Genomic DNA, 24,449 nt, shown 5'->3' with positions numbered 1-24,449 from the left:
AAGGCACCCAGTGCCAGAGGCAGCACAGCAAGAATTTCACTGAACCTGCTCCATGTTTAACTGGAGGGAAGGTGTTCTTTTCTTTGAAGGCTTCATTTTGTTTTCTATAAACATAGAGATGATGTCCTTTACCAAAAAGCTGTAATTTGGTCTCATCTGTCCACAGGACATTCTTCCAGAAGAATTTTGACTTGTTCACGTGTGTTTTGGAAAACTCCATTCAGGCTTTCTTTTGTGTCTCTCTCAGCAGTGGGGTCCTCCTGTGTCTCTTACCATAGAACCCCCTTTCATTGAGTTGGTGATGGATGGTGCGAGTGGAAGCTGTCGTAGCTTGTGTCTGAAGGTCAGCTTGAATCTCTTTAGCAGTTGATTGAGGTCCTTTCTACACCATTCAAACAATCCTTCGCTGCAATCTTCGATCAAGTTTTCTCTTGCGGCCACATCCAGGGAGGTTGACTGCAGTGCCAGGGGCCTTAAACTTTCTGATAACATTGCGTACAGTGGACACAGGAACATCAAGATCTCTGGAGATGGACTTATAGCTTTGAGATTGTCCATGCTTGGCTACAATCTTGTGTCTGACCCCCTCAGACAATTCTCTTGTTTTTCTTTCTTTTGTCCATGTTCATTGTGGTAAACACAGTGACACAAAACAGCAGAATGACTCCTTTTCTCTATTCAAACTGGTTGAATGAGTAATTTTTACATTGCAGGCACCTGCAACTCACCACAGGTGATTTCAATTCCAAAGTGAAGGAAAATCACCTGCTTGAAATCTAATTATTTCTAACAACTTCTAAAAGGTGCCAATAATATTGCCCAGGCCATTTTAGGATTTCTGTGTGGAATAAGCTAAGATTGAGTGATTTTTTAAAGCTTTTTTTGTTTTGCTCCACTGCAGACCAAAGAAATAAATATGTGGATACCAAAATATTTTTTAATTTCAACAATTTTCTGGAAGAAATGGTGCATTATTTGAAAAAAGTGCAAGGGTGCCAACATTTTTGGCACGACTAATACATTGAAATGCTCCTACACGTTTTGCGGTCCATGCTATTCCTATATAGTTCTACCTCTCCTACGGTATTCTTTTATCTACCCCCCATAAACTTAACAATACCATACATTTCCCAGGAGTAGCACTCCCCGTTTGCCAGTTTGCGTACTGTGTGCCAGGCTAAGGAGTTTACATCTTGTATCCCACTGATCAGCCAGATCTGCACCAAAACTGGGCCAGACCTGAACCAAAATCGAATTGGCTTGTTCTTTCACCTACCCAACTCACCCACCAAATTTTGTCATAATCCATCCAAAACTGTTTTAAATATCGTGCTCTAAATACTTTTGTACCTATCTCTCAATTATGAAGAATCACTTTATAGATTAAAAAACAATCTTGTGTCCAGATCCAAATCTTCACCACATTGAAGCAATTGGTTGTTTTCACACACCCAACCTGTTCACCAAGTTTTGTCCGAATCTGTCCATAACTCTGATATATCATGCCCTACATTGTCTTTCACCCTATAACTCAATGGTGAACGAGGACGACACTCGGTAGAGCGTATACCTCCACGAGGCTGAACAGTTTATGTTTTGTGTCCCGCCTATCTGGATTTGGACAAACCAAAATATAATCGGCTTGTTCTTGTTACCAAACCAACTCACCCACCAAGTTTATTCATAACTCGTCTACAACCTTTTAAAATATCATGTTATATATCACTTTTGACTTGATCTCTCAATGGTGAACAATCACTTGGAAATTAAATAATTCTCATATCCGAATCCATATTCAGATCTTATCCAAAATCGAATCGATTCCGTTTTGTCACACACCCAACCGGTCTATCAAGATGTGCCCAAATCCGTCCATAACGTTTTGAGATATCGTGCTATGTATTGGTTTTAGCCCTATTACTCAATGGTGAAGAATCACTTATTAATTAAATAATTGTCGTATCCAAATACACATGCAGATCTTCACCTATCGAACTGATTAGTCCTTGTCACACACCCAACCGGTCCACCAAGTTTCCTCCAAATCCATCCACAACTTTTTAAGATATCTTGTTCACAAACAAACAAACAAACAAGAAGACGTCATGCGGAGCACGATACTTGCAAAATCTGCCCCCTCCCCAAAGAAAAAAAATTCCATTGATACAGCAAATTGTCCATTTCATCAAGATTAAAATTGACAATCTTGATCAAAGCTCGGGTCAACAGGAAGGAAAGTGACGATTTTTCAGATGAAAAATGATTTTGTAAGGTTGACCTTGAGTTGACCTTTGACCTTAAAAATAGTTGGTTTGCCTATGCTGTCATGTGCAAATGCTGTTCAATTTTCAAGTCTCTTTCACGTTTCAGTTTTAGCTCTTTCACGAGCCTCGATTCAGTATACAAAAAAAAGAAGAAAAAAAAAGAAACAAAAAGTCAATCGGATGAAAATTGAGGATTTTAAAAACTTGGCCTAAGTTGACCTGTTGGCCTATGTTGACCTCAAAAATAGATGGTGGTTGAATTCAATGACCATATATGTAAATCCTCATAGAATTTCAAGTCAATGAAATGAAAATTGGTGATTTTATAAATTCGGCCTATGTTGACATTTGGCCTACGTTCACCTAAAATATACTTGGTGGTTGAATTCAGTGACCAGATATGCAAGTCATCTTCAAATTTCAAGTCAATTGAATGAAAATTGAGGATTTTAGAAATTTGGCCTATGTTGACCTTTTGGCCTATGTTGACCTCAAAAATACTTGGTGGTTGAATTCAGTGTCCAGATATGCAGGTTCTCTTCAAATTTCAAGTCAAATCGGATGGAAATTGAGGATTTTAGAAATTTGGCCTATGTTGACCTTTTGGCCTATGTTGACCTCAAATATACTTGGTGGTTGAATTCAGTGACCAGATATGCAAGTCCTCTTCAAATTTCAAGTCAATCGGATGAAAATTGACGATTTTAGAAATTTGGCAAAGTTGGTGACCTTTGGCCTATGTTGACCTTTTGACCACAAAAACAATAGGGCTTCTCAATTGGGACGACCTGTACAACTTGGTGAAGTTTCGTGACGATCGGTTTAGAATTGTGACCTGTAGGCCGGTGACAAACAAACAGACAAACAGACAGACAAACAGACAGACAAACAGACAGACAGAACCACAAACGCAACCGACCAATATACTTGAAAAATCTTTGCTTTTGCAAGTAACAAACAGACAAACTGACAAGCAGACACAGGGGTGAAAACAACAACTCGGTAATAAACACAACAAAAAAAACCATTTATATCCATACTATGAAGGTATGATTTTTTACAAGACTTTTAAACTTGTCATTTTTATTTTTTCCACAATATTATTTCAGCTATAAAGTTTTATTTTGACATGGGATAATAATAGAGCAGAATCATTTGAGCACTCCTCATACTTGTTTTCGCCCAGTAACGCATTTCCTTCGTCCAATACTGCGTTCAGATTCGCAATATCTGCTTCGAGGAAAGTTATGGTTTCCTTTGCATGCAGCTCGTTCTCATGAGCAGTGTCCACCATCTTCCAGGCCTTCTCTATCTCCTGCCAAAGTAGCACACAAAAATACAGAATTAATTCAGAGTGAAAAAAAAAAAAATTAATACAGAAAAATTCAGAGAGGATCTCAAATCTGGTGTCCAACTTTCTTATTTATGGATTTTAAAAATTCCACGGTACATTTCACAACCTATGCTGTTTGGATCAGTATGCCGGCCAAATTTCATGTTCTGCATGTGAAACAAGAGCAACAAGTTACTTTCAGTGAACAATTCCCATCCTTCATGGCTGTTACAACAGCGACAGAAGGCCACATGAATGGTGAGCTACGAATTGGAGATCACATGAGATCATTTGTAAATCCATTATTACATTTCCATATGCAAAGTAACGAGCTGTATATGGAAACCCGTTTTGGGGGAACTGTATGGGAAACTTTGACAATTGTTTGATTCTTCCTTGTGAATGTTTACGGTGCTTTGGTTGCTGTATTCTGTTGATCACTATCTATACGCGTTATCAATTGTAACAGTCGTTAATTATATTAATAATTTAATTGCAACAATTAAATTTACTTTAAATTAAATTAAATTCAATTACATTAAATAAATATTGTAACCAAAAACGTTAAGCGTAATTGTAACAATTGGAAAACTCTGTGTAGTCGTACAAGTCATTCGACAAGCCTATCTTTGGAAACAACAATCCTAAAATGACCATGATCGTGAAGACGCATCACAAATAAAGTTCTAACCTTCTTCAGCATAGCGATTGTGGCCTGATCTTCTTGTGAGAGCTGCATCACAGAGGCCACTCTGGCTGAATTGGCCAAGATCTCAGCATTCAGCTCACGGCATTTGCTCATAAGCCGTTTCTCACTTTCGTGAGACTTCTTCAAGGCACCATGCAGCTTTTCATACTCCTCGCGAAACTTCTCAAGACTTTTGTCACCCACAAGCTCATCAAGAACACCTTGAATGCCCTTCTCCAAATTATCAAAAGCACTTTCTTCTTGCTCCATTTTTATTTTATTTTACCTTGCCCTGTGGAGACAAAAACACGTAGATTACTAGAACGGCACCCGGTAGACCACATACCTCCATACAAAATGATACAAAACGTAAAAGGCTGAACAGTTTACATTTTATATCCCACTGATAGGCCGGATCTGCATCCGGACCTCAACCAACATCAAATCAATTCGTCCTTGTCACCTGTGCAGTTGATATAATTTGCAATTGATAAAATGTGAACTGCTGCTACATTCATGGCCTTCTTCAGATTCGTGGTTTTCCGCTGGCACAAAAAAGACATCTCCTCCCAGCCACGCAAACGACACTTCTAAAAGAATCTGCCACGCATCACACATATAACCACTTCCGGCCACTCACCAACCATTTCCCACCAGCCACGTGTCACGCATAAAGCCACTTCCGGCCACTCACCAACCATTTCCCACCAGGCACGTGTCACGCATAAAACCACTTCCGGCCACACACCAACCATTTCCCACCAGGCACGTGTCACGCATAAACCACTTCCGGCCACTCACCAACCATTTCCCACCAGGCACGTGTCACGCAGAAACCACTTCCGGCCACGCACCAACCATTTCCCACCAGGCACGTGTCACGCATAAAACCACTTCCGGCCGCGCACCAACCATTTCCCACCAGGCACGTGTCACGCATAAACCACTTCCGGCCACTCACCAACCATTTCCCACCAGGCACGTGTCACGCATAAAACCACTTCCGGCCATGCACCAACCATTTCCCACCAGGCACGTGTCACGCAGAAACCACTTCCGGCCACTCACCAACCATTTCCCACCAGCCAAGTGTCACGCAGAAACCACTTCCGGCCACGCACCAACCATTTCCCACCAGCCATGTGTCACGCATAAGGCCACTTCTGGCCATGCACCAACCATTTCCCACCAGGCACGTGTCACGCATAAAACCACTTCCAGCCACTCACCAACCATTTCCCACCAGCCACGTGTCACGCATAAACCACTTCCGGCCATGCACCAACCATTTCCCACCAGCCACGTGTCACGCATGATGCCACTTCCGGCCATGCACCAACCATTTCCCACCAGGCACGTGTCACGCATAAACCACTTCCGGCCATGCACCAACCATTTCCCACCAAGCACGTGTCTCGCATAAAACCACTTCCGGCCACTTACCAACCATTTCCCACCAGCCACGTGTCTCGCATAAAACCTCTTCCGGCCACTCACCAACCATTTCCCACCAGCCACGTGTCTCGCATAAAACCACTTCCGGCCATGCACCAACCATTTCCCACCAGCCACGTGTCTCGCATAAAACCACTTCCGGCCACTCACCAACCATTTCCCACCAGCCACGTGTCTCGCATAAACCACTTCCGGCCACGCACCAACCATTTCCCACCAGCCACGTGTCACGCATGAAGGGCAACCATGCGATTCGACATTCTTTTTTCGCAGGCATATTTGCAGTTTTTATGACCTGCATCCACATTTGTGGCCCTGTGCTTTGTGTATTCATGGTTTTTCATGGGCGATTCGCTGTGTTTCACAGGATTTTTTATTTTTCCTTACGAGTCACAAACCAACGAGAACCTTTCCCCACATTTCCCATTGAAACAATGGCCGGACATTCGCGGATTCGACATTCACAGAATTTTCCAGGAACGTATCCCCCGCGAATGTCAGGGACTGCATCAATATCTGGATCGAGATCTTCACCAGAATCGAATCAATTCGTTCTTGTCACACCCCAAACCTGTCCACCAATTTTCGTCTGAATCTGTCCATAACCATTTGAGATATCCTGCCCACAAACAGTCAAACAGGGGTGAGAACATAACCTCCATCCACATGGTGGTGAAAGCCCGGTGTTGGCTTAACGGTTCGGATGCTGGCTTGGGATCCTTGGGCTCCGAAGTTCAAATCCCAGTGGGTTATTGAATTAAATCAGGTGGTGTTGAGCCAGCCTGCCATCCCTATGAGGTTTGTAAAATGAGCGGCAGCTCACTGGGATTGAATGAATCACCCAAGTGCCCTGCGTAGGATTAACGCCTCGTTGTCCTGCGTTACGTCCTGCGTCCTGCGTAGGACCAGGATTGTGCCCAATAGTCAAGAAACTGCTTCGGCAGCCATATGCATCTGATGACGTGAGTGGACATCATCATCATCATCACATGGTGGTGGAGATAACAAACATTTTATAAAGTCTGTTCAGAGAATGAAACTTTCTCTTATAAATATAGTCCATAAGGTCCGAACCAGTTTGTTAGTACCACCTGGAGGGGCAAATTGTGAGTGGCACCATTTGATTTATCATCCTATTAATGTATTACCAATTTTGTATGATAGCCTTTCCACAGGAGTACCTTTCCCATATTTTTTTTAAATCTGAAAGTTTATTTTAAAAATTTGCTTCAGCAAAAAAACGAGGCTGTCAAAAAGGAATCTTAAATCGAACTGGTCTAAGTACGCCCAAAGCATTAAACATAATAGGGTGCTCCAAAAATTTGAAGATTGGATTTTCATTTCTCCACAAGACTGCCCCTATTCCTATTGAAGAAAGTAGTTTGTGGTGAAAATGTGAGCTTGATTGGACAATATTTAGAGGTTGCTCAAAATGTTGACAAATTTTAATGAATAATAAGATACAGAATTTTTAGCATCATACATCAATTCATAGATAATTATCTATTTTCAATTACTCAAATTATTTATTATTGTTGGCTTGCACTTGTCTTCAATGGTATGACCAAGAGATTGTGCAAAAGCACTGGCCACAAACGTAGCACGCCGATCTGAGAGATTTACTCTGTCCAGAGTTGCCACTATTGCTGGAGTGATCACCTTGATGGGAGCCTTTTTCGCCTGTTTGGCAGAAGATGGACTTTGAAGTTTGAATTCATTGTCCCCTGAATCGGAGCTTTCAATCTCAGACTCATCATCATCATCAACCACAGCCGATGTTGATGGGACAGATTGCATTGCTGTTAGAGTCTCAGCAGCATGTTTCTTCTTTCTTTTATCTTCATTCTCAAGCCTGATACGTTTTCCGTTCTCCTTCACTGCCAGAGTGTTGTCCACAAATCCCATACGTGAACTTGAGGGATCCTCACACTGCATGATAAGGAATGCTTTGTCTTCTTCATTCGTTTGAAGGAATGCTTCACGGAATGCTTCACGGTGTGTACCCCGGTTTAGAATAGGTACACCGTATCCCTGCACATCGTAAGAGGCGACTAAGGGTTGGCGCCAGGAAGGGCATCCGGCCATAAAAACATTGCCTCAAACAGGGAACCATGATTGTCATGGGGCCCGCGAGGCTAACCCCTGCTCTAGCAGGGAAAATGGCCTTAAAACGATCATTCATTCGTCATTTTCTCAAGCGCATCATTTGGTGAGATATCGAAGAGGGATTGAAGATCATCTTTGAACATCTGCTCCTTCACTCTATAGTTTTCGAATGTCTTGGTTCTATTTTTCTTTACCAGTTTGTAGGCATCATACAACTTCAAAAGTTGGCGCTCACAGGAATCTACTCTCTGCACTGGAATTCGTGCTTTCTCCCAGTATGCACACACAGCTTGTACACTAAGTTTGGCACTTTCACGAACTGTATGGTGTTCATGTATGTGATGGTACACCATTTTCTGCAATGTGTCCTTTGGTTGGTAGACCCCCACATATTATTTCCTTTTCAGACTTGCCCAGCAACCAAACTGTGGAAGAGCTGCGAGTTTCTGCCATCTGAAAAAAACAGTATAAATTAAAAATTTAATTTAAGCAAATTTAAGCAACCTCTAAATAAGTTCCAATTGACCCCATATGTGGTACCTATGATCTTTATAAACATAGGAACAAGGGCAGCCTTGTGGAGCATGGATTTGTAATAGTATTAAATATTACATATTGTCGCGCGGCTGCCTTTGATTAATATCAGGCGGTCACGGATGCCAATCGCGAAGGCCTTAACCCTTGTGGCGAAAACTCAATGGCGGACTCCGGAGCCAAAAAGCTACACCAAAGCTACACCAAAGTGTAGTGGATGGAGGGGGCGGGCCTCGAGGGGCCTCGAGTGGATGGAGGGGGCGGCGAGACCCCTGCAGTCTTACCTGCTCTCGGGGCGTCTCCAATGCTGCTGCAAATTAAATAAATCACACGGAAAACTGCGTTCAGGAATATATACAGAAAATAATACAAGGGTTTATTGCAAAGAAAATCGGGACAGGGAAAAGCACGCGCCGGTAATAAATATCCTAATCAGGACGTCCCCACACGACTGATTTCAGAAACGAGACGAGGGAATCTGAATTAAGGAAAAGAACACGTTATGTAATTGTGAATGCGCAACTCGGTCTTATCTGTCTCTGGTCGTCTTTCGTGTAACACGACCCCACTTGGCCGCCACTAGGCCTCGCTCCAAGCTCCGATCCACTCGCCACCCACGAGGTCCGTGCACCAAGCACCATGCGTCGAATGTAGGCCCGCGAGCTCCACACAAGGTCGACCCTCAACTCGAGCACGAACACAGAACGATGAAGAACGGCCAAGGGGTGAAGAGAGCGCGATTCCACTCCACGTCAAGTGCCGCTTCGAGCCAAGTTCAAGCCAACGAAGCAACTCTCACAATTCTCTCCCTGTCCGAACTCCACTGCTGGCCAACTCCTCTGCTTGCCAACTCACTCTCTCTCTCTCTCGAACCAACTGCCCGGTGCAAGACTCAGCTGCCAGAAGCAACTGCTCTTTCGAACTAACTCGGCGCAAGACCCACTGCCAGACTCAACTGCTCTGAACCAACTGCCGTGCAACTCACTCACTCCACGAAAATCCTGCCGCCACTCGTATCACTCCGCGGCGGTCACGTCAGCCTTGGCGCGCCACCCAATCAGTGGCCTCCACCGAATCACAGGCCTGGGGTGTGGTCATAGCACGTGGCACTCGAGGTGGATAGGCCTGTCGAGGTGTAAATGGCGGCGGCCATGCGGCGGTGTCCTGGCCTGGTTTCCTTCCTAAGTCATGTCTGGGGAGGGCGTTATTTAGTGTTGTACTAAAGGTCCTACCTACGTGTCTAAGTGGTGTGCAATGCCAAAAGAGACAAAGGTTTGGCTGACCAGGTGTGGACACACAGGGGTTTATTCTCAATCCCTACACTACTTATCACTCGAACCTCCTGGTAGATTCACAAGTATACATCTTAACCCGACAAACGCCTACACATACTAACTTAAAGGAACATAGTGGGTTCTAGCTATAGCGACATCTCGAAGCATGTTACCTATTCAGATCTAGCTGCTCTACATATTGCTCTACCCCGCCAGGCATAACAATATATATGTGGACCACCCTGAAACATAAGCAAAATATGTTTTGTTTGTTAAACCTACACATTATCTGTTTTTTTTATCACCTAACCAAAAATAATAATAAATGAGAATTCTGGAAAAATGCATTGTGGGAGTTTTATGTACAATACAAGAGTATTTTTGTATGCTTAATTTTGATGTTTAATGTTAATTAAACCAAATGATAAGCTGTTACACTGTTACAGTGTCTGAGGCCTCAATAATGTGCAGATGATTATATAAAAACGATTTAAATAATTTTGCCGATTAACTTACTGGCATCAGAGTCATGGTTTTACTGACGCAGAAGCATTCAAATTTGTAACAATAGCATTTCCTCTTTTACATGAACGGAGCAAACGAGTTAATGAAGAATTTAAGAATTCCAGCAAGATACCTCGACTTGATCCAAGTTGCATAATTCTGCTGTTAAAACGACACCACAACGGATGTAATGTCACCGCAGGACATTGAGTCGTGGAACACTTTATTGAAAGCTGCAGAAATTAAGAAGCACAAACCAACTCTCGATATCGCACGTACCATTGATGAAGGAGAAACACTCCCTGTTGTTTATCATAGGAAATGCCGCAGCCTTTGAACAACGAAAAAGCCCTTGGACAAACTTACAACACAAAACCAGACTGAGTATGAAACCTCACTGAGGTTGGACAAGTGGTCTATCATGAGAAAAGGTCTTAGCACCAGTATGGTTTATGACACGATCTGCATATTCTGTGATAAGAAAAGCAAGTACCTTAAAGTGGAGTCAAACTGAACATTTTTTGAAGTTTTTAAAAACAATTTTGAAGAACTTAAACAAAATGAATGTGTGGTATTACTGGCTTTAAATCCGCTCCAGGGTGTAACCTTTCCAACACCCACCAATTTTCCAACAAACCCAAATTCCAAAACTAAAATAAAATCATTTCGTTCTTGTCACACACCCAACCTGTCCACCAAATTTCGTGTGAATCCGTCGACAACCTCTTGAGACATCTTGCTCACTGTTACGGCCTGAAGCACACCAAGCCAAGCCTTCAATCACACGGTTTTTATTTATGGATTATCACATGAAAATCTCTTCCTACACATAAAACCAAGAAGGGAGAAAAGAGGGAAAAACCCGAATAGGCCAGTCCAAGAGTAGGCCGGTCCAAGAGTAGGCCGGTCCAAGGGTAGGCCGGTCCAAGGGTAGGCCGGTCCAAGGGTAGGCCGGTCCAAGGGTAGGCCGGTCCAAGGGTAGGCCGGTCCAAGGGTAGGCCGGTCCAAGGGTAGGCCGGTCCAAGGGTAGGCCGGTCCAAGGGTAGGCCGGTCCAAGGGTAGGCCGGTCCAAGGGTAGGCCGGTCCAAGGGTAGGCCGGTCCAAGGGTAGGCCAGTCCAAGGGTAGGCCGGTCCAAGGGTAGGCCGGTCCAAGGGTAGGCCGGTCCAAGGGTAGGCCGGTCCAAGGGTAGGCCGGTCCAAGGGTAGGCCGGTCCAAGAGTAGGCCGGTCCAAGAGTAGGCCGGTCCAAGAGTAGGCCGGTCCAAGAGTAGGCCGGTCCAAGAGTAGGCAGGTCCAAGAGTAGGCACCAGGGCAGGCCCAGTAGTAGGCCCCACGGCAGGCCCAACAGTAGGCCCCAAGGCAGGCCTAGCACGAGAGGGTAGGAGTAGGCAAGTCCACGAGTAGGCCCCAAGGCAGGCAGGCCCCAGTGGTAGGCAGCCAGAGTTCGATCAACATCACCCTTCAGGTGGAGAGATTGCAGCTGGACACTCTACAACCCCCGAAAAAGCCCTCCTCCAAAATGGCCACTCACTCCTCTGAATCACCTTCCTGGCCACTCCCCCACCCCACAGCCAATGATAGGCTTTATACACATGGACCAAACCACTTGGTCTAACTCACAGGGGGGTGTGGGGGAAGGAAGAAGAAAAAGGTCACAAACCGTAACACCTCCCCCCATTAAAGAAGAAAACTTTACCCCAAGAAAAGTTTTCTTTTTCAAAGGCAGGATAAACAGTGCAAGCATAAACTTAACCCAGCAAAAACAGTGCAATAAACAAATAGCCATCTCTCCTTGTAACATTTATAGGCATCATAGCTCATATGCAGGGGCACGAAAAAAAAACTCTAAAGCTCGAGATAGAGCATCTGCAATGACATTATCTCGACCCGAAATATGTACAATTTTCAAGGGGTACGGCTGCACTAAAAGCCCCCATCAGAAAAGGCGTTGATTCGTCATCTTGAACTTTTCCAGAAAAACCAGAGGATTGTGATCAGTATATACGGTAACATCGCTTGAGCCATTTGTTACATATATTTCAAAATGCTGTAGAGCCAAAATCAGACTCAAGGCCTATTTCTCGATAGTAGAGTAAGCCTTTTGATGTTTGTTCAGCTTTTTGGAGAAGTAACTTACTGGCTTTTCAATACCCGACGCATCATCCTGAAAGAGTACAGCTCCCACACCAACATCGCTTGCGTCTGCAGCTCGTTTGAATGGCTTCCCAAAATCGGGAGCGGCCAATACTGGCTCATTGGCCAGAATAGCTTTCAATAAATTTGTCAAAAGCCTTTTGACAGGATTCAGACCACACAAACTTTTCATTTTTCCTCAACAAGTTGGTTAGGGGTACCACGAGCGAGCTGTAATTTGAACAAAATTTCCTGTAGAACCCGGACATACCGAGATACCGAAGCAATTCTCGCTTATTGGTGGGGACAGGAAAATCGGCAATTGCTTGGGTCTTGGCCTGTCGAGGGGATACTTGACCCTGACCAACAACGTGACCGAGATATGTAACCCTAGCTTTGGCAAATTCACTTTTCTTGAGGTTTACAACAAGGTTAGCATCGCTAAGTCTAACAAACAGTTCTCTGAGATGTTTCAAGTGGTTTTGTCATGTATCACTGTACAGTATGACATCATCCAGGTAAGCTACACAATTTGGAAGACCCCTGGTAACCTGGTTCATTAACCTTTGGAAGCTAGCAGGTGCATTTTTCATCCCAAAAGGCATTACCTTACACTGATAAAAGCCATCTGGAGTCACAAAGGCCGAGACTTCCTTTGCCCGGTCAGTCAAAGGTACTTGCCAATAACCTTTAAGAATGTCTATTTTGCTAACATAAGCAGCCTATGCAATCTTCAATTCTTGGGATGGGATACGAATCGGTGTGGGTTACCACATTCACCTTTCGATAGTCTATACAGAATCTTGCGGAACCATCGGGCTTTGGTTTGAGTACAATGGGCGAACTCCAGCTGTTCTGACTGGGTTCGATGATGTCATGCTCTAGCATATATTGTACCTCTTCACGAACCCTAGCTAGCTTGTCAGGATTTAACCGATAGGGGTGTTGTTTGATGGGTCTAGCATTCCCTACCTCAACATCATGGGAAGCCAATGAGGTGCACCCCGGCTCATCGGAACAAAGATGGGCATACTCCCCAATTAGAGCAATTGCATCAGATCGTTTATCCTCAGGAACATGAGCTAATTCAGAGTCCAAATGTGTCAACACCTCCGAGTTTGATAGCTTAGCCCCCAAGGGTTCTCTCTCAGGTTGTTGCAGAGCGACACTGTCGGATTCGCTAGAGTCAATATCTGGATGGTCAATATCTGGAACCTTTATACGACCTACCAACTTAGCTAGTCCAACTGGCCGACCGAGGTCGGCGTCACGCTCATAGTACCTTTTAATCATATTAACATGGCACACCCGGCAGGGTTTCCGTCTGTCATGGGTCCGCACCACGTAGGTCACCTCACTCAGCTTCCTTTCGACCACGTAGGGACTGCTAAACTTCGCCGATAGTGGCTTCCCAGGCAGAGGTAGTAAAACTAGCACCTTGTCTCCAGGCTTAAAATTACGAGTTATCGCCCTCTGGTCAAAACAGGCCTTCATAACTCGCCGAGATACTTTCAAATGCTCCTAGGCGACCTTGCAGGCAGTGGTAAGTCTTTCCCGGAAAGCACATACGTAGTCCAGGTTAGGGTTCTCAGTCTCTTCGATGAATCTCTCTTTTACTACTTTTAGAGGGCCCCTAACCTCATGGCCGTACACCAACTCAAATGGGCTGAAACCCGTAGATTCATTCGGGGTATCCCTGGTGGCAAACAGCACAAAACAGATTCCTTTTTTCCATTCTTCAGGATACCCCATACAATATGCCTTCAACATAGTTTTCATGGTCTGGTGGTATCTCTCAAGGGCTCCCTGGGACTGGGGGTGGTAGGCCGATGACTTTAACTGCCTGATCCCTAGCTGGTGTATGACTTCCTGAAATAGACCAGACATAAAATTCGAACCTTGGTCAGACTGCACCTCCTCAGCCATGGTGTACAACTGCAGTAAATATAGAAGTATCAGCACCATAAACAAAAGTCAAATTATCTGCCAATGAGAAAACTTACAAATGCAGGAAAAAAAAAAGCAAGACAGGTATCATATGAATCAGATCCCGGACGAGCCCCCAATTTGTTATGGCCTGAAGCACACCAAGCCAAGCCTTCAATCACACTGTCTTTATTTATGGATTATCACACGAAAATCTCTTCCTACACATAAAACCAAGAAGGGAGAAAAGAGGGAAAAACCCGAATAGGCAAGTCCAAGAGTAGGCAGGTCCAAGAGTAGGCCGGTCCAAGAGTAGGCCGGTCCAAGAGTAGGCCGGTCCAAGAGTAGGCCGGTCCAAGAGTAGGCCGGTCCAAGAGTAGGCCGGTCCAAGAGTAGGCCGGTCCAAGAGTAGGCCGGTCCAAGAGTAGGCCGGTCCAAGAGTAGGCAGGTCCAGGAGTAGGCACCAGGGCAGGCCCAGTAGTAGGCCCCATGGCAGGCCCAACAGTAGGCCCCAAGGCAGGCCCAGCATGAGAGGGTAGGAGTAGGCAAGTCCACGAGTAGGCCCCAAGGCAGGCCCAACAGTAGGCTCCAGGGCAGGCCCAACAGTAGGCCCCAAGGCAGGCCCAGCACGAGAGGGTAGGAGTAGGCAAGTCCACGAGTAGGCCCCAAGGCAGGTCCCAGTGGTAGGCAGCCAGAGTTTGATCAACGTCACCCTTCAGGTGGAGAGATTGCAGCTGGACACTCTACAACCCCCGAAAAAGCCCTCCTCCAAAATGGCCACTCACTCCTCTGAATCACCTTCCTGGCCACTCCCCCACCCCACAGCCAATCATAGGCTTTATACACATGGACCAAACCACTTGGTCTAACTCACAGGGGGGTGTGGGGGAAGGAAGAAGAAAAAGGTCACAAACTGTAACACTCACAGACAGACAAAGGCAGACCGAGGTGAAAACATTACCTCCATCCGTCCACCTTCAGCGGCAGAGGTACAAATGTATTCTGGAATACGATTGTATTTCGAGGATTTGTGGCAGCAGAAGCTCATTATCACAAGTCATGCTATCGAGACTACACAAGCCTACAGCAGTAAGTAGCACTGGGGGAGATTAGGAGATGCACAGCACTGAATCAGAGTACAAAACGCTTGAGTCCTAAACCTGTGAGATGGTTATTGACTGTATATCAAAACTGATTTGTTGGAGAACCTGAAAGTAGAAAAGATGACTGATGTCATTCGTGCAGTCATTAAGTGTACAAGAAGTGAATAAATCTACCAAAAATCTACCAAATCTATTGGTAGAAAAAAAATTCTACCAATATCCAAAGAAAACTAGAGGTTGAATTTGGAGGTACTGTCGGACCCCGCTATTCGCGGTTCCGCTATTCGCGGTTCCGCTATTCGCGGGTTCCGCGTACTCATGGGCGATGAAATGCGACCTGCTTCTCTATTCGCGTAAAAAAGTGTCCTGCAAATTCACGGGTTTTTTTCTATTTGTGACCGTGCTCCGTGAAATCGCGGGTTTTCTTCCTATTTGTGGCCGTGTTCCACAAAATCGCAGTTTTTATTCCCTATTCGCGGCCGTGTTCCGCAAATTCACAGGGTTTTTTTCAGTATTCGCGGCCGTGTTCAACGAATTCGCAGTTTATCAGGGGCAGAAAAAAAAAATTCACCAGCCATTAGTTTCACATTCGGTATTTATAAAACCTTCGCTGATTATTGTCAACATTCACGGGATTTGCCTCACCATTCATGGATTTTGCCTCTCTATTCGCAGATTTTGCCTCTATTCGCGGATTTTCGTGACTCAGGGCCCCATCACCCCTTTTTCTATTGAAACAATGCCCCGCTATTCGCGGGTTTCGCTATTCACGGATTTTCCAGGAACGTATCCCCCGCGAATAGCGGGGTCCGAGGGTATATCACACTGAGGTTTTACAACATGGTAAGGGACAAGTTTTTGTTCTACGAGACAACCTCTCAAGATCCCAGCTTGAAAAAGACAATTTGAGACATGGAAAGGCATGAATTATCTGATAACTCATTGAATGACTCCATCCATGGGCAAACAAGTGGAACATGTCTTTCAATCCTGACAAATCTCACACTCTTACGATGTCTCTCCGAAAAGACCGACTGGACAACCCTCCCATCCACTTTGTGAATAATCCTCTCCAAGAACTTCTGTCACTCAAGCTTTTGGGTCTCACTATCTGCCATGATCTTTCCTGGGAAAACCACATTTCAAATCTGGCCTCCAAAGCCAGTCGCCGACTGGGCATCCTCCGTCGTGCGAAGTCCTTCCTTGGCACACCTGAGCTCCTCACCACATACAAGGCTTTCATCCGCAGCTCAATGGAATACTGCTCTCCCCTCTGGGCTGGTGCTCCTGCCTCACACCTAGCTCGCCTTCACGCTGTTGAAACTAAAGCTTTCAGAATCATTGGAATCTCCCGCGATGAAGCTATCTCTGAGGGCCTTTCACTCACTCACCGCAGGCAGGTAGGTGGTCTTTCTGTCTCCTACCTACTCCTCTCCGGCCTTGCTCCCCCAGCTCTCTCGGTGCTCTGTCCCCCAAATATTCCTACAGGTCGCACAAGATCTGCCAGCAACCCTCTGATGGTTAAACTGCCGAAATCTCGGCTCTCTGCTCACCTTCACTCTTTCATTCCTCTTTTCTCCCGCCTCTGGAACAAACTCCCACACTCCCTTCAATCCCACTCCTCCCTCCAGGTCTTTAAAACAGATGTTCACCACCATCTCTTATCTTCCCCCGTCCAAAACCTTGATCTTTTCTACCCCCACTAATTCACCCCAGATCCACCTTGTTTGAAATTCCAACTTCTTTCCTGGAAGTCCTGGCAGTGTCCATATGTTTTATACCTCTCCCACCCCCCCCCTTCCCATGCCTCCCCCTCCAAAGCCCTCTCCCTCCCACAGATCTCTCGATGTCTCCATGTCTCTCGGTCCCTGCTCTCAAATGTTGTGTTTGTGTCCTTCCCCCTCTCTCCCCATCTTGTCTACCGCTCCCGATGTTATATGTTTTATGTGTCGGTTTGTCTCTCTGTGTGATTAATGTTCGCTCTTTCACGAGCCTCGATCTTGTGTACAATAAAATAAAAAAATTTAAAAAAAGGTGTACTTACTTTTTCCAAATGCAAAATTTGCATTTATGTTTATTTAAATTATACAATGGACTACAAAATGTAAATGTTTCATGATATTTGTTATATTATATCACCTTTATCTATCAATATTGTTGAAATGAAGATCAAGTAGCTGCATGTTGAAATATGTTGAAAAAGTCAAAACTTTAATAATAATAATAATAATTCATTTATTTTGTATAGCGCTTTTCCAGAAGCCCAAAGGCGCTTTGACAGAGTGGAAAACATAATGCATAACAATACATGAAAACAACAATTGCAAAAAGACAAGAATCAAGAAAACAAACAGCAGCGATATACGGCATATATATAAGACAAGAATCAAAAAGACAAGACAAGAATCAATAGGGAAATATTTAAAGCAAAAGGAGGGAGAAGGAGAATTTTCTATTTACATGGGGATTACTTTTTCACATGACTGTAGGTGTGAAGCAGGAGCACCGGCCCAGAGGGGAGAGTAGTATTCTATTTAGCTGCGGGCAATTCTTTCTATTTAGCTTAAATAATACATCCGAAGCTGTAACTTTTTGAAAATAAATAAAATAAAGCATTAATCAAAATAATAAATTAATTGATTAATCAATAAATAATTAATCGATTAATTGATTGATCAAGAAATCAAAACTATCCTTCATACCCAAATCACTTGGTCACTGTCATGTCCAGATTTCAGCTTCCTGGCTCAAAGGATGATAAAACACGATATTTGCAAAATCCAGCCCACCCCCAACACAAAGTTGCCATGGAGACATAAAATTGTCCATTTCATCAAGAATAAAATTGACGATCCTAATCATAGTCGGATGACTATGATTATGATAGATAGTGACTATGATAGTCCCCCCCCCTTCCCACGCCTCCTCCCCCCAAGCCCTCCCGCTCCCACACATCTCCCTGCTCTCAAATGTTGTTTGTGTGCTTCCCCTTCTCTCCCCATCTTGTCTTCCGCTCCCTCTTTTTATATATTTTGTTTGTCTGGTTGATTTGTTTGTGAAGTAAATGTTAGCTCTTTCACGAGCCTCGATTTAGTATACAAAAAAAAAAAAAAAAAAAAAAAATGTTTGAGTCAATCGGATGAAAATTGATTAATTATTTTTCAGATGAAAATTGATGATTTTAGAAGTTTGACCTAGAGTTGACCTTTCACCTTTTGACCCCAAACATAGTTGGTTTCCCAATTCAGTGAGGCACTATGCAATTGCTGTTCAATTTCCAAGTCAATCAGACAAAAATTGGTTATTTTTCAGATGAAAATTTATGATTTTAGAAGTTTGACCTAGAGTTGACCTTTCACCTTTTGACCCCAAACATAGTTGTTTTCCCCATTCAGTGAGGCACTATGCAATTGCTGTTTAATTCCCAAGTCAATCAGACGAAAATTGACCATTTTTCAAAAGAAAATTGATTATTTTAGAAGTTTGACGTTGAATTGACCTTTCACCTTTTGACCCCAAACATAGTTGGTTTCCCAATTCAGTGAGGCACTATGAAATTGCTGTTTAATTTCCAAGTCAATCAGACGAAAATTGACCATTTTTCAAAAGAAAATTGATTATTTTAGAAGTTTGACCTTGAGTTGACCTTTAACCTTTTGACCCCAAACATAGTTGGTTTCCCAATTCAGTGAGGCACTATGAAATTGCTGTTTAATTTCCAAGTCAATCAGATGGAAATTGACCATTTTTCAAAAGAAAATTGATTATTTTAGAAGTTTGACCTTGAGTTGACCTTTAACCTTTTGACCCCAAACATAGTTGGTTTCCCAATTCAGTGTGGCACTATGAAATTGCTGTTTAATTATCAAGTCAATCAGACGAAAATTGACCATTTTTCAAAAGAAAATTGATTATTTTAGAAGTTTGACCTTGAGTTGACCTTTAACCTTTTGACCCCAAACATAGTTGGTTTCCCAATTCAGTGTGGCACTATGAAATTGCTGTTTAATTCTCAAGTCAATCAGACGAAAATTGACCATTTTTCAAAAGAAAATTGATTATTTTAGAAGTTTGACCTTGAGTTGACCTTTAACCTTTTGCCCCCAAACATAGTTGGTTTCCCAATTCAGTGAGGCACTATGCAATTGCTGTTTAATTTCCAAGTCAATCAGACGAAAATTGACCATTTTTCAAAAGAAAATTGATTATTTTAGAAGTTTGACGTTGAATTGACCTTTCACCTTTTGACCCCAAACATAGTTGGTTTCCCAATTCAGTGAGGCACTATGAAATTGGTGTTTAATTTCCAAGTCAATCAGACGAAAATTGACCATTTTTCAAAAGAAAATTGATTATTTTAGAAGTTTGACCTTGAGTTGACCTTTAACCTTTTGACCCCAAACATAGTTGGTTTCCCAATTCAGTGTGGCACTATGAAATTGCTGTTTAATTCCCAAGTCAATCAGACGAAAATTGATGATTTTTCAAATGAAAATTGATGATTTTAGAAGTTTGACCTATAGTTGACCTTTAACCTTTTGACCCCAAACATAGTTGGTTTCCCAATTCAGTGAGGCACTATGAAATTGCTGTTTAATTTCCAAGTCAATCAGACGAAAATTGACCATTTTTCAAAAGAAAATTGATTATTTTAGAAGTTTGACCTTGAGTTAACCTTTGACCTGTTGACCTCAAAAATAGCTGGTTTACAAATTCAGTATTTTTTTGTATACTCAGTCAAGGCTCGTGTAAGAGCTAACACATGGAACATATAATAAAGGGAGCGGGAGACAAGAGGGGGAGAGAGAGGGGGAAGCACAGCAACAGTCGTGAACAGGTCTGTCATACCGGAGGAGGGAGGAACCAGGAAGAGATATTAAGGAATCAGACATCTTGAAGGAGGAAAGTTTCTGTTAAGCAGATCAAGTCTGGATTGTCAGAAGCAACCTGAATGGAGAGATCAGTCAGGTTTGAGCGAAGGCCCCGGATGTTTGAGGTCCATACCGTTAATGAAGAGGGAGGGGGAGCATCGGGTACAGGACAGAGGTGGGGTAGGGTAAGATGAGGGAGAAGAGGAGGAGGTAGGGAGAGCTGTTGATGGTGTTTCGGAGATTGCAGAAGGGTTAGGAGAAAGGGAAGGATGAGGAGGACGAAAGGTTTGATGGTGATGGGAAGAGGGACAGTGAGGTGTTGTTTGAGGGTTGGAGAGCAAAGTCGAAGGTAATTCTGGCATCATTTGGCATCAGAGTCGGATTGGCATCATTCACGATGCGTGCTCATCTACAAACAAGACAATTGTTTACAAACGTCCCGTACTTATCTGCTGAACGGATCTTGTCCTGTAAGGTTTGGCTCGGCGTCTTCGTGTATGATAGAAACCCTGCGCTCAGGCTCAATGCCCAATGGGAAACTTCATGCGGTTACCATGAAAACGGGAATGCGATGATTCCAACGTTCTTTCAGCGAAATGTAATTTATTTCAATAGTCCGATTGATGTTTAATTACTGCAAAAGGAAAAGGACAAATGCTTGCGAGAGTAGAGATGAGATGAGGTGGAAACGCTTCCCTCTTTTTCTTACTCGACCAGATCTAAGTGAGTCTATATATCGCACAAAATAATTTCTTCCATGCAAACCGATATTTATGAGGAAGAGGAACCTGCAATCGTAAAATTGAATGCTTCTTTTGATGTTCCGAAGAATCAAGTTTCATACACATCACGGGTAGTTTATCAGTCGTAAAGATCGTGAATATTTGGTGAATGATGTGCGTGATGGTTGCTACAGAAACCAAGTAACGCTGTCTCACACGTGGAGTTATTGTTATTGAAGCCTATTTATAAACAACAAGATCCATAGGATTCTTGTGAAATAATACGCAGATGTAATATATCTACCATATAACACACAATGTGTGTGTGTGTGTGTGTGTGTGTGTGTGTGTGTGTGTGTGTGTGTGTGTGTGTGTGTGTGTGTGTGTGTGTGTGTATCCCTGTGTGTGTTTGTGTCTGTGTGTGTGTCCCTGTGTGTTTGTGTGTGTCCCCGTATGTGTGTGTATATCCCCGTGTGTGTGTGTGTGTGTGTGTGTGTGTTTGTGTGTGTGTGTGTGTTTGTGTGTGTGTTTGTGTGTGTGTGTGTGTGTGTGAGTGTGTGTGTGTGTGTGTGTGTGAGTGTGTGTGTGTGTGTGTGTGTTTGTGTGTGTGTGTGTGTGTTTGTGTGTGTGTGTGTGTGTGTGTGTGTGTGTGTGTATCCCTGTGTGTGTTTGTGTCTGTGTGTGTGTCCCTGTGTGTTTGTGTGTGTCCCCGTATGTGTGTGTGTATCCCCGTGTGGTCCCCGTGTGTGTGTGTATCCCCGTGTGTGTGTGTGTGTGTGTGTGTTTGTGTGTGTGTTTGTGTGTGTGTGTGTGTGTGTGTGAGTGTGTGTGTGTGTGTTTGTGTGTGTGTGTGTGTGTGTGTGTGTGTGTGTGTGTGTGTGTATGTGTGTATCCCTGTGTGTGTTTGTGTCTGTGTGTGGGTCCCTGTGTGTTTGTGTGTCCCCGTATGTGTGTGTGTATCCCCGTGTGGTCCCCGTGTGTGTGTGTGTATCCCCGTGTGTGTGTGTGTGTGTGTGTGTGTGTGTTTGTGTGTGTGTGTGTCCCCATGTGTGTTGGTTAGTTCCTGGATGTGTGTCCTTGTGTGTATGTGTGTCCCCATGTGTGTGTGTGTGTGTGTGTGTGTGTGTGTGTGTGTGTGTGTGTTTGTGTGTGTGTGTGTCCCCGTGTGTGTTTGTGTGTTCCTGGATGTGTGTCCCCGTGTGTATGTGTGTCCCCATGTGTATGTTTGTGTGTCCCCATGTGTATGTTTGTGTGTCCCCATGTGTATGTTTGTGTGTCCCCATGTGTATGTTTGTGTGTCCCTATGTGTGTGTGTCCCCTTGTGTGTTTGTGTCTGTGTGTGTGTCCCTGTGTGTGCGTGTGTGTGTTTGTGTGTGTGTGTCCCCGTGTGTGTTTGTTAGTTCCTGGATGTGTGTCCCCGTGTGTATGTGTGTGTTTGTGTTTCCCCATGTGTGTGTGTGTGTGTCCCCATGTGTGTGTTTGTGTTTCCCCATGTGTGTGTGTGTGTGTCCCCGTGTTTGTGTTTGTGTGTGTATGTGTGTGTGTCCCCGTGTGTGTGTGTGTGTGTGTGTGTGCTTGTGTGTCCCCGTGTGTGTGTGTGTATTTTAATTTTGTATTTTTGCAAAACTATTTTCGTTATTTTGAGCATACGGAAGAAGAAGAAGAAGTCTGAATACCAACGGACGAGGACGGGCTTGGTATTTTCAGATGCTTTCTGGTTTAGCAGTTGCAACTGGAATTTTTTTTTCCCGTTTGTGGAGGCCCCAAAACACTTACGTACACCCACTAACGAATGGGGTCAGGGATTATTCAATGTTACCTTTCACATAGTTACAAAGGCTTAGGCACTAAAAGCTATTTAAAACAATCCAAAAACATCAATCGTTATTTTTGCAGATTTTCAAAAAAGACTTTTTTAGCCGAAAACATTCCCTGGCACTCACTGATGAATCTCTGAAGGTTTGACGATGATACGTTTGGCCATCTCTGAGAAAAAGGGTGACACACAGACAGACAAACATCTCTTTGTTACGGATCCGTCACTTCCGCCTTTGTTGTTATTATATACTGTCAGGATTTTTAGTTTCAGGTAATATTATTGTTAAGATTTTTGTGTGATATGGAGATGATTTTAGTAAAAGGTAAAAATGAATGTTTGTGAAGGAGAAAGGAAGATGCGGCAAAGAGGCCGGAAGAGGATAGGAGAGTCGAGATTGGCAGGGAGAGGGAGATACAGCCGTAACGTCGCATCAAGGCTGCGAACGGACTTTTTTTGATATTGGTCGCAAATGAGTTGAGGCTTCCCGGGAAAGGGATTGCCTGCGACATTGTCATATATTGTGAATGCAATTAAACCTGCGTCTCAGGTTTTATCACCAAGTGTGAGTCATTGTTGGAGGGAGCCAGCACCTCCATTACGGGGCCTATACGCCATTTTGTCCTCGGAGAGGCTGTCAGCTTGGTACATCTCGTTTTGTCATTGGGATTCCCATATCGACCTCATCGTGTTGATTGGCATTGGTTTTCCTATCGGCTCAATTCCCATATCGACCTCTCACCTCGTAACTCTTCATCCACAGCCGCGCCACTACCTGCCTGTTGTTTTGCCGTTCTGCACGATTTCGACCTTCACCGCGTTGGGATTTGTGCACGGACTTTGGGGAATGTTACATCCCACTCACGTTTGGCGTATCATGAGTTCATTGCTTTGAGAGCATTGGGAAGTGATGGTACCATCATATGTATTGTTCATTTGATGCAAGTGACATTTTCATTGAACTTTCTTTAATCACGTTGTTATTGTGTATGTGAGAGTTGTTAATACAATAACTTGTTTTGTTCTAAAATTGCATTGGCGTGGTTTTGCCATGGTTTATTAGAACACGCAAAATAACAAATCTTTCTGCCGTGTTCCAGCTCCAGACTCTGAAGTGCACCGTAACCGTGGTTTGGGCAGGTAATACGTAACATTTTGTAGTAGAGATTATTTTTCACGCCCCTTCAGAATATTTCATGAATATATTGGGATTAAAATTGTTGTGTTGCTGTTGACACTATATTTCTCTTTCAGAGATGTGGAAGAACCACCTTCAGAGGCCATTTTTCCCTGCAGAGCAGGGGTTGGCCTTTTCCGGGCACCGTGGTCCCCTCTGCAGAGTAGGGGTTGGCCTTTTTCGGGCACCGTGGTCCCCTTTTTGAAGCAATGTTTTATGGCCAGATGCCCTTCCTGCCGCCAACCCTGTTAGTCGCCTCTTGTGACACACAGGGAATTACCAGTGAACTGGTACTCAATTTGCAGACCTCAGAGGGGATGACAGGCTGAGTCAACCCCTCTGGCATTAATTCAGCGATCGACCAGGATTCGAGCCAGCACCATTCGATCTCCAAGCCAGCACCCTAACTGCTAAGCCAACACCAAGCTTCTTACATAGATGTGGCATAAAAACAAAAAACATTGACAGACAGTGAGGCATAAAAAGGACACAAAAGGCCAGTTTGTTGGCTACTTCTGCCAGCCTGCTGTTTTTGCTTTACTGA

General features: G+C 43.9%; 1 protein-coding gene across 4 annotated transcripts in view; it reads right to left on the bottom strand.

The window, feature by feature from the left end:
- Positions 1–24,449, bottom strand: part of CFAP58 (cilia and flagella associated protein 58) — a 174,439-nt gene that overhangs the window by 89,408 nt on the left and 60,582 nt on the right. For 2 of the 4 annotated variants that reach the window (XM_078774760.1, XM_078774759.1), the window contains exons 2-3: positions 4,289–4,577; positions 3,437–3,579 (exon numbers count right to left, since the gene is read on the bottom strand). In XM_078774760.1, coding sequence (XP_078630886.1) covers positions 3,437–3,579; positions 4,289–4,555 — 410 coding nt within the window. In that variant the 5' untranslated portion in view covers positions 4,556–4,577. Of the gene's footprint in view, positions 1–3,436; positions 3,580–4,288; positions 4,578–20,167; positions 20,267–20,635; positions 20,761–24,449 lie in introns of those variants that run through there. The other 2 variants (XM_078774758.1, XM_068109803.2) reach the window with 2 other exon arrangements.

The sequence above is a fragment of the Myxine glutinosa genome, chromosome 3, assembly GCF_964187855.1.
Source record: "Myxine glutinosa chromosome 3, kmMyxGlut1.1, whole genome shotgun sequence".
NCBI classification, from domain to species: Eukaryota; Metazoa; Chordata; class Myxini; order Myxiniformes; family Myxinidae; genus Myxine; species Myxine glutinosa.
This window is presented reverse-complemented; position numbering and strand designations above follow the sequence as displayed.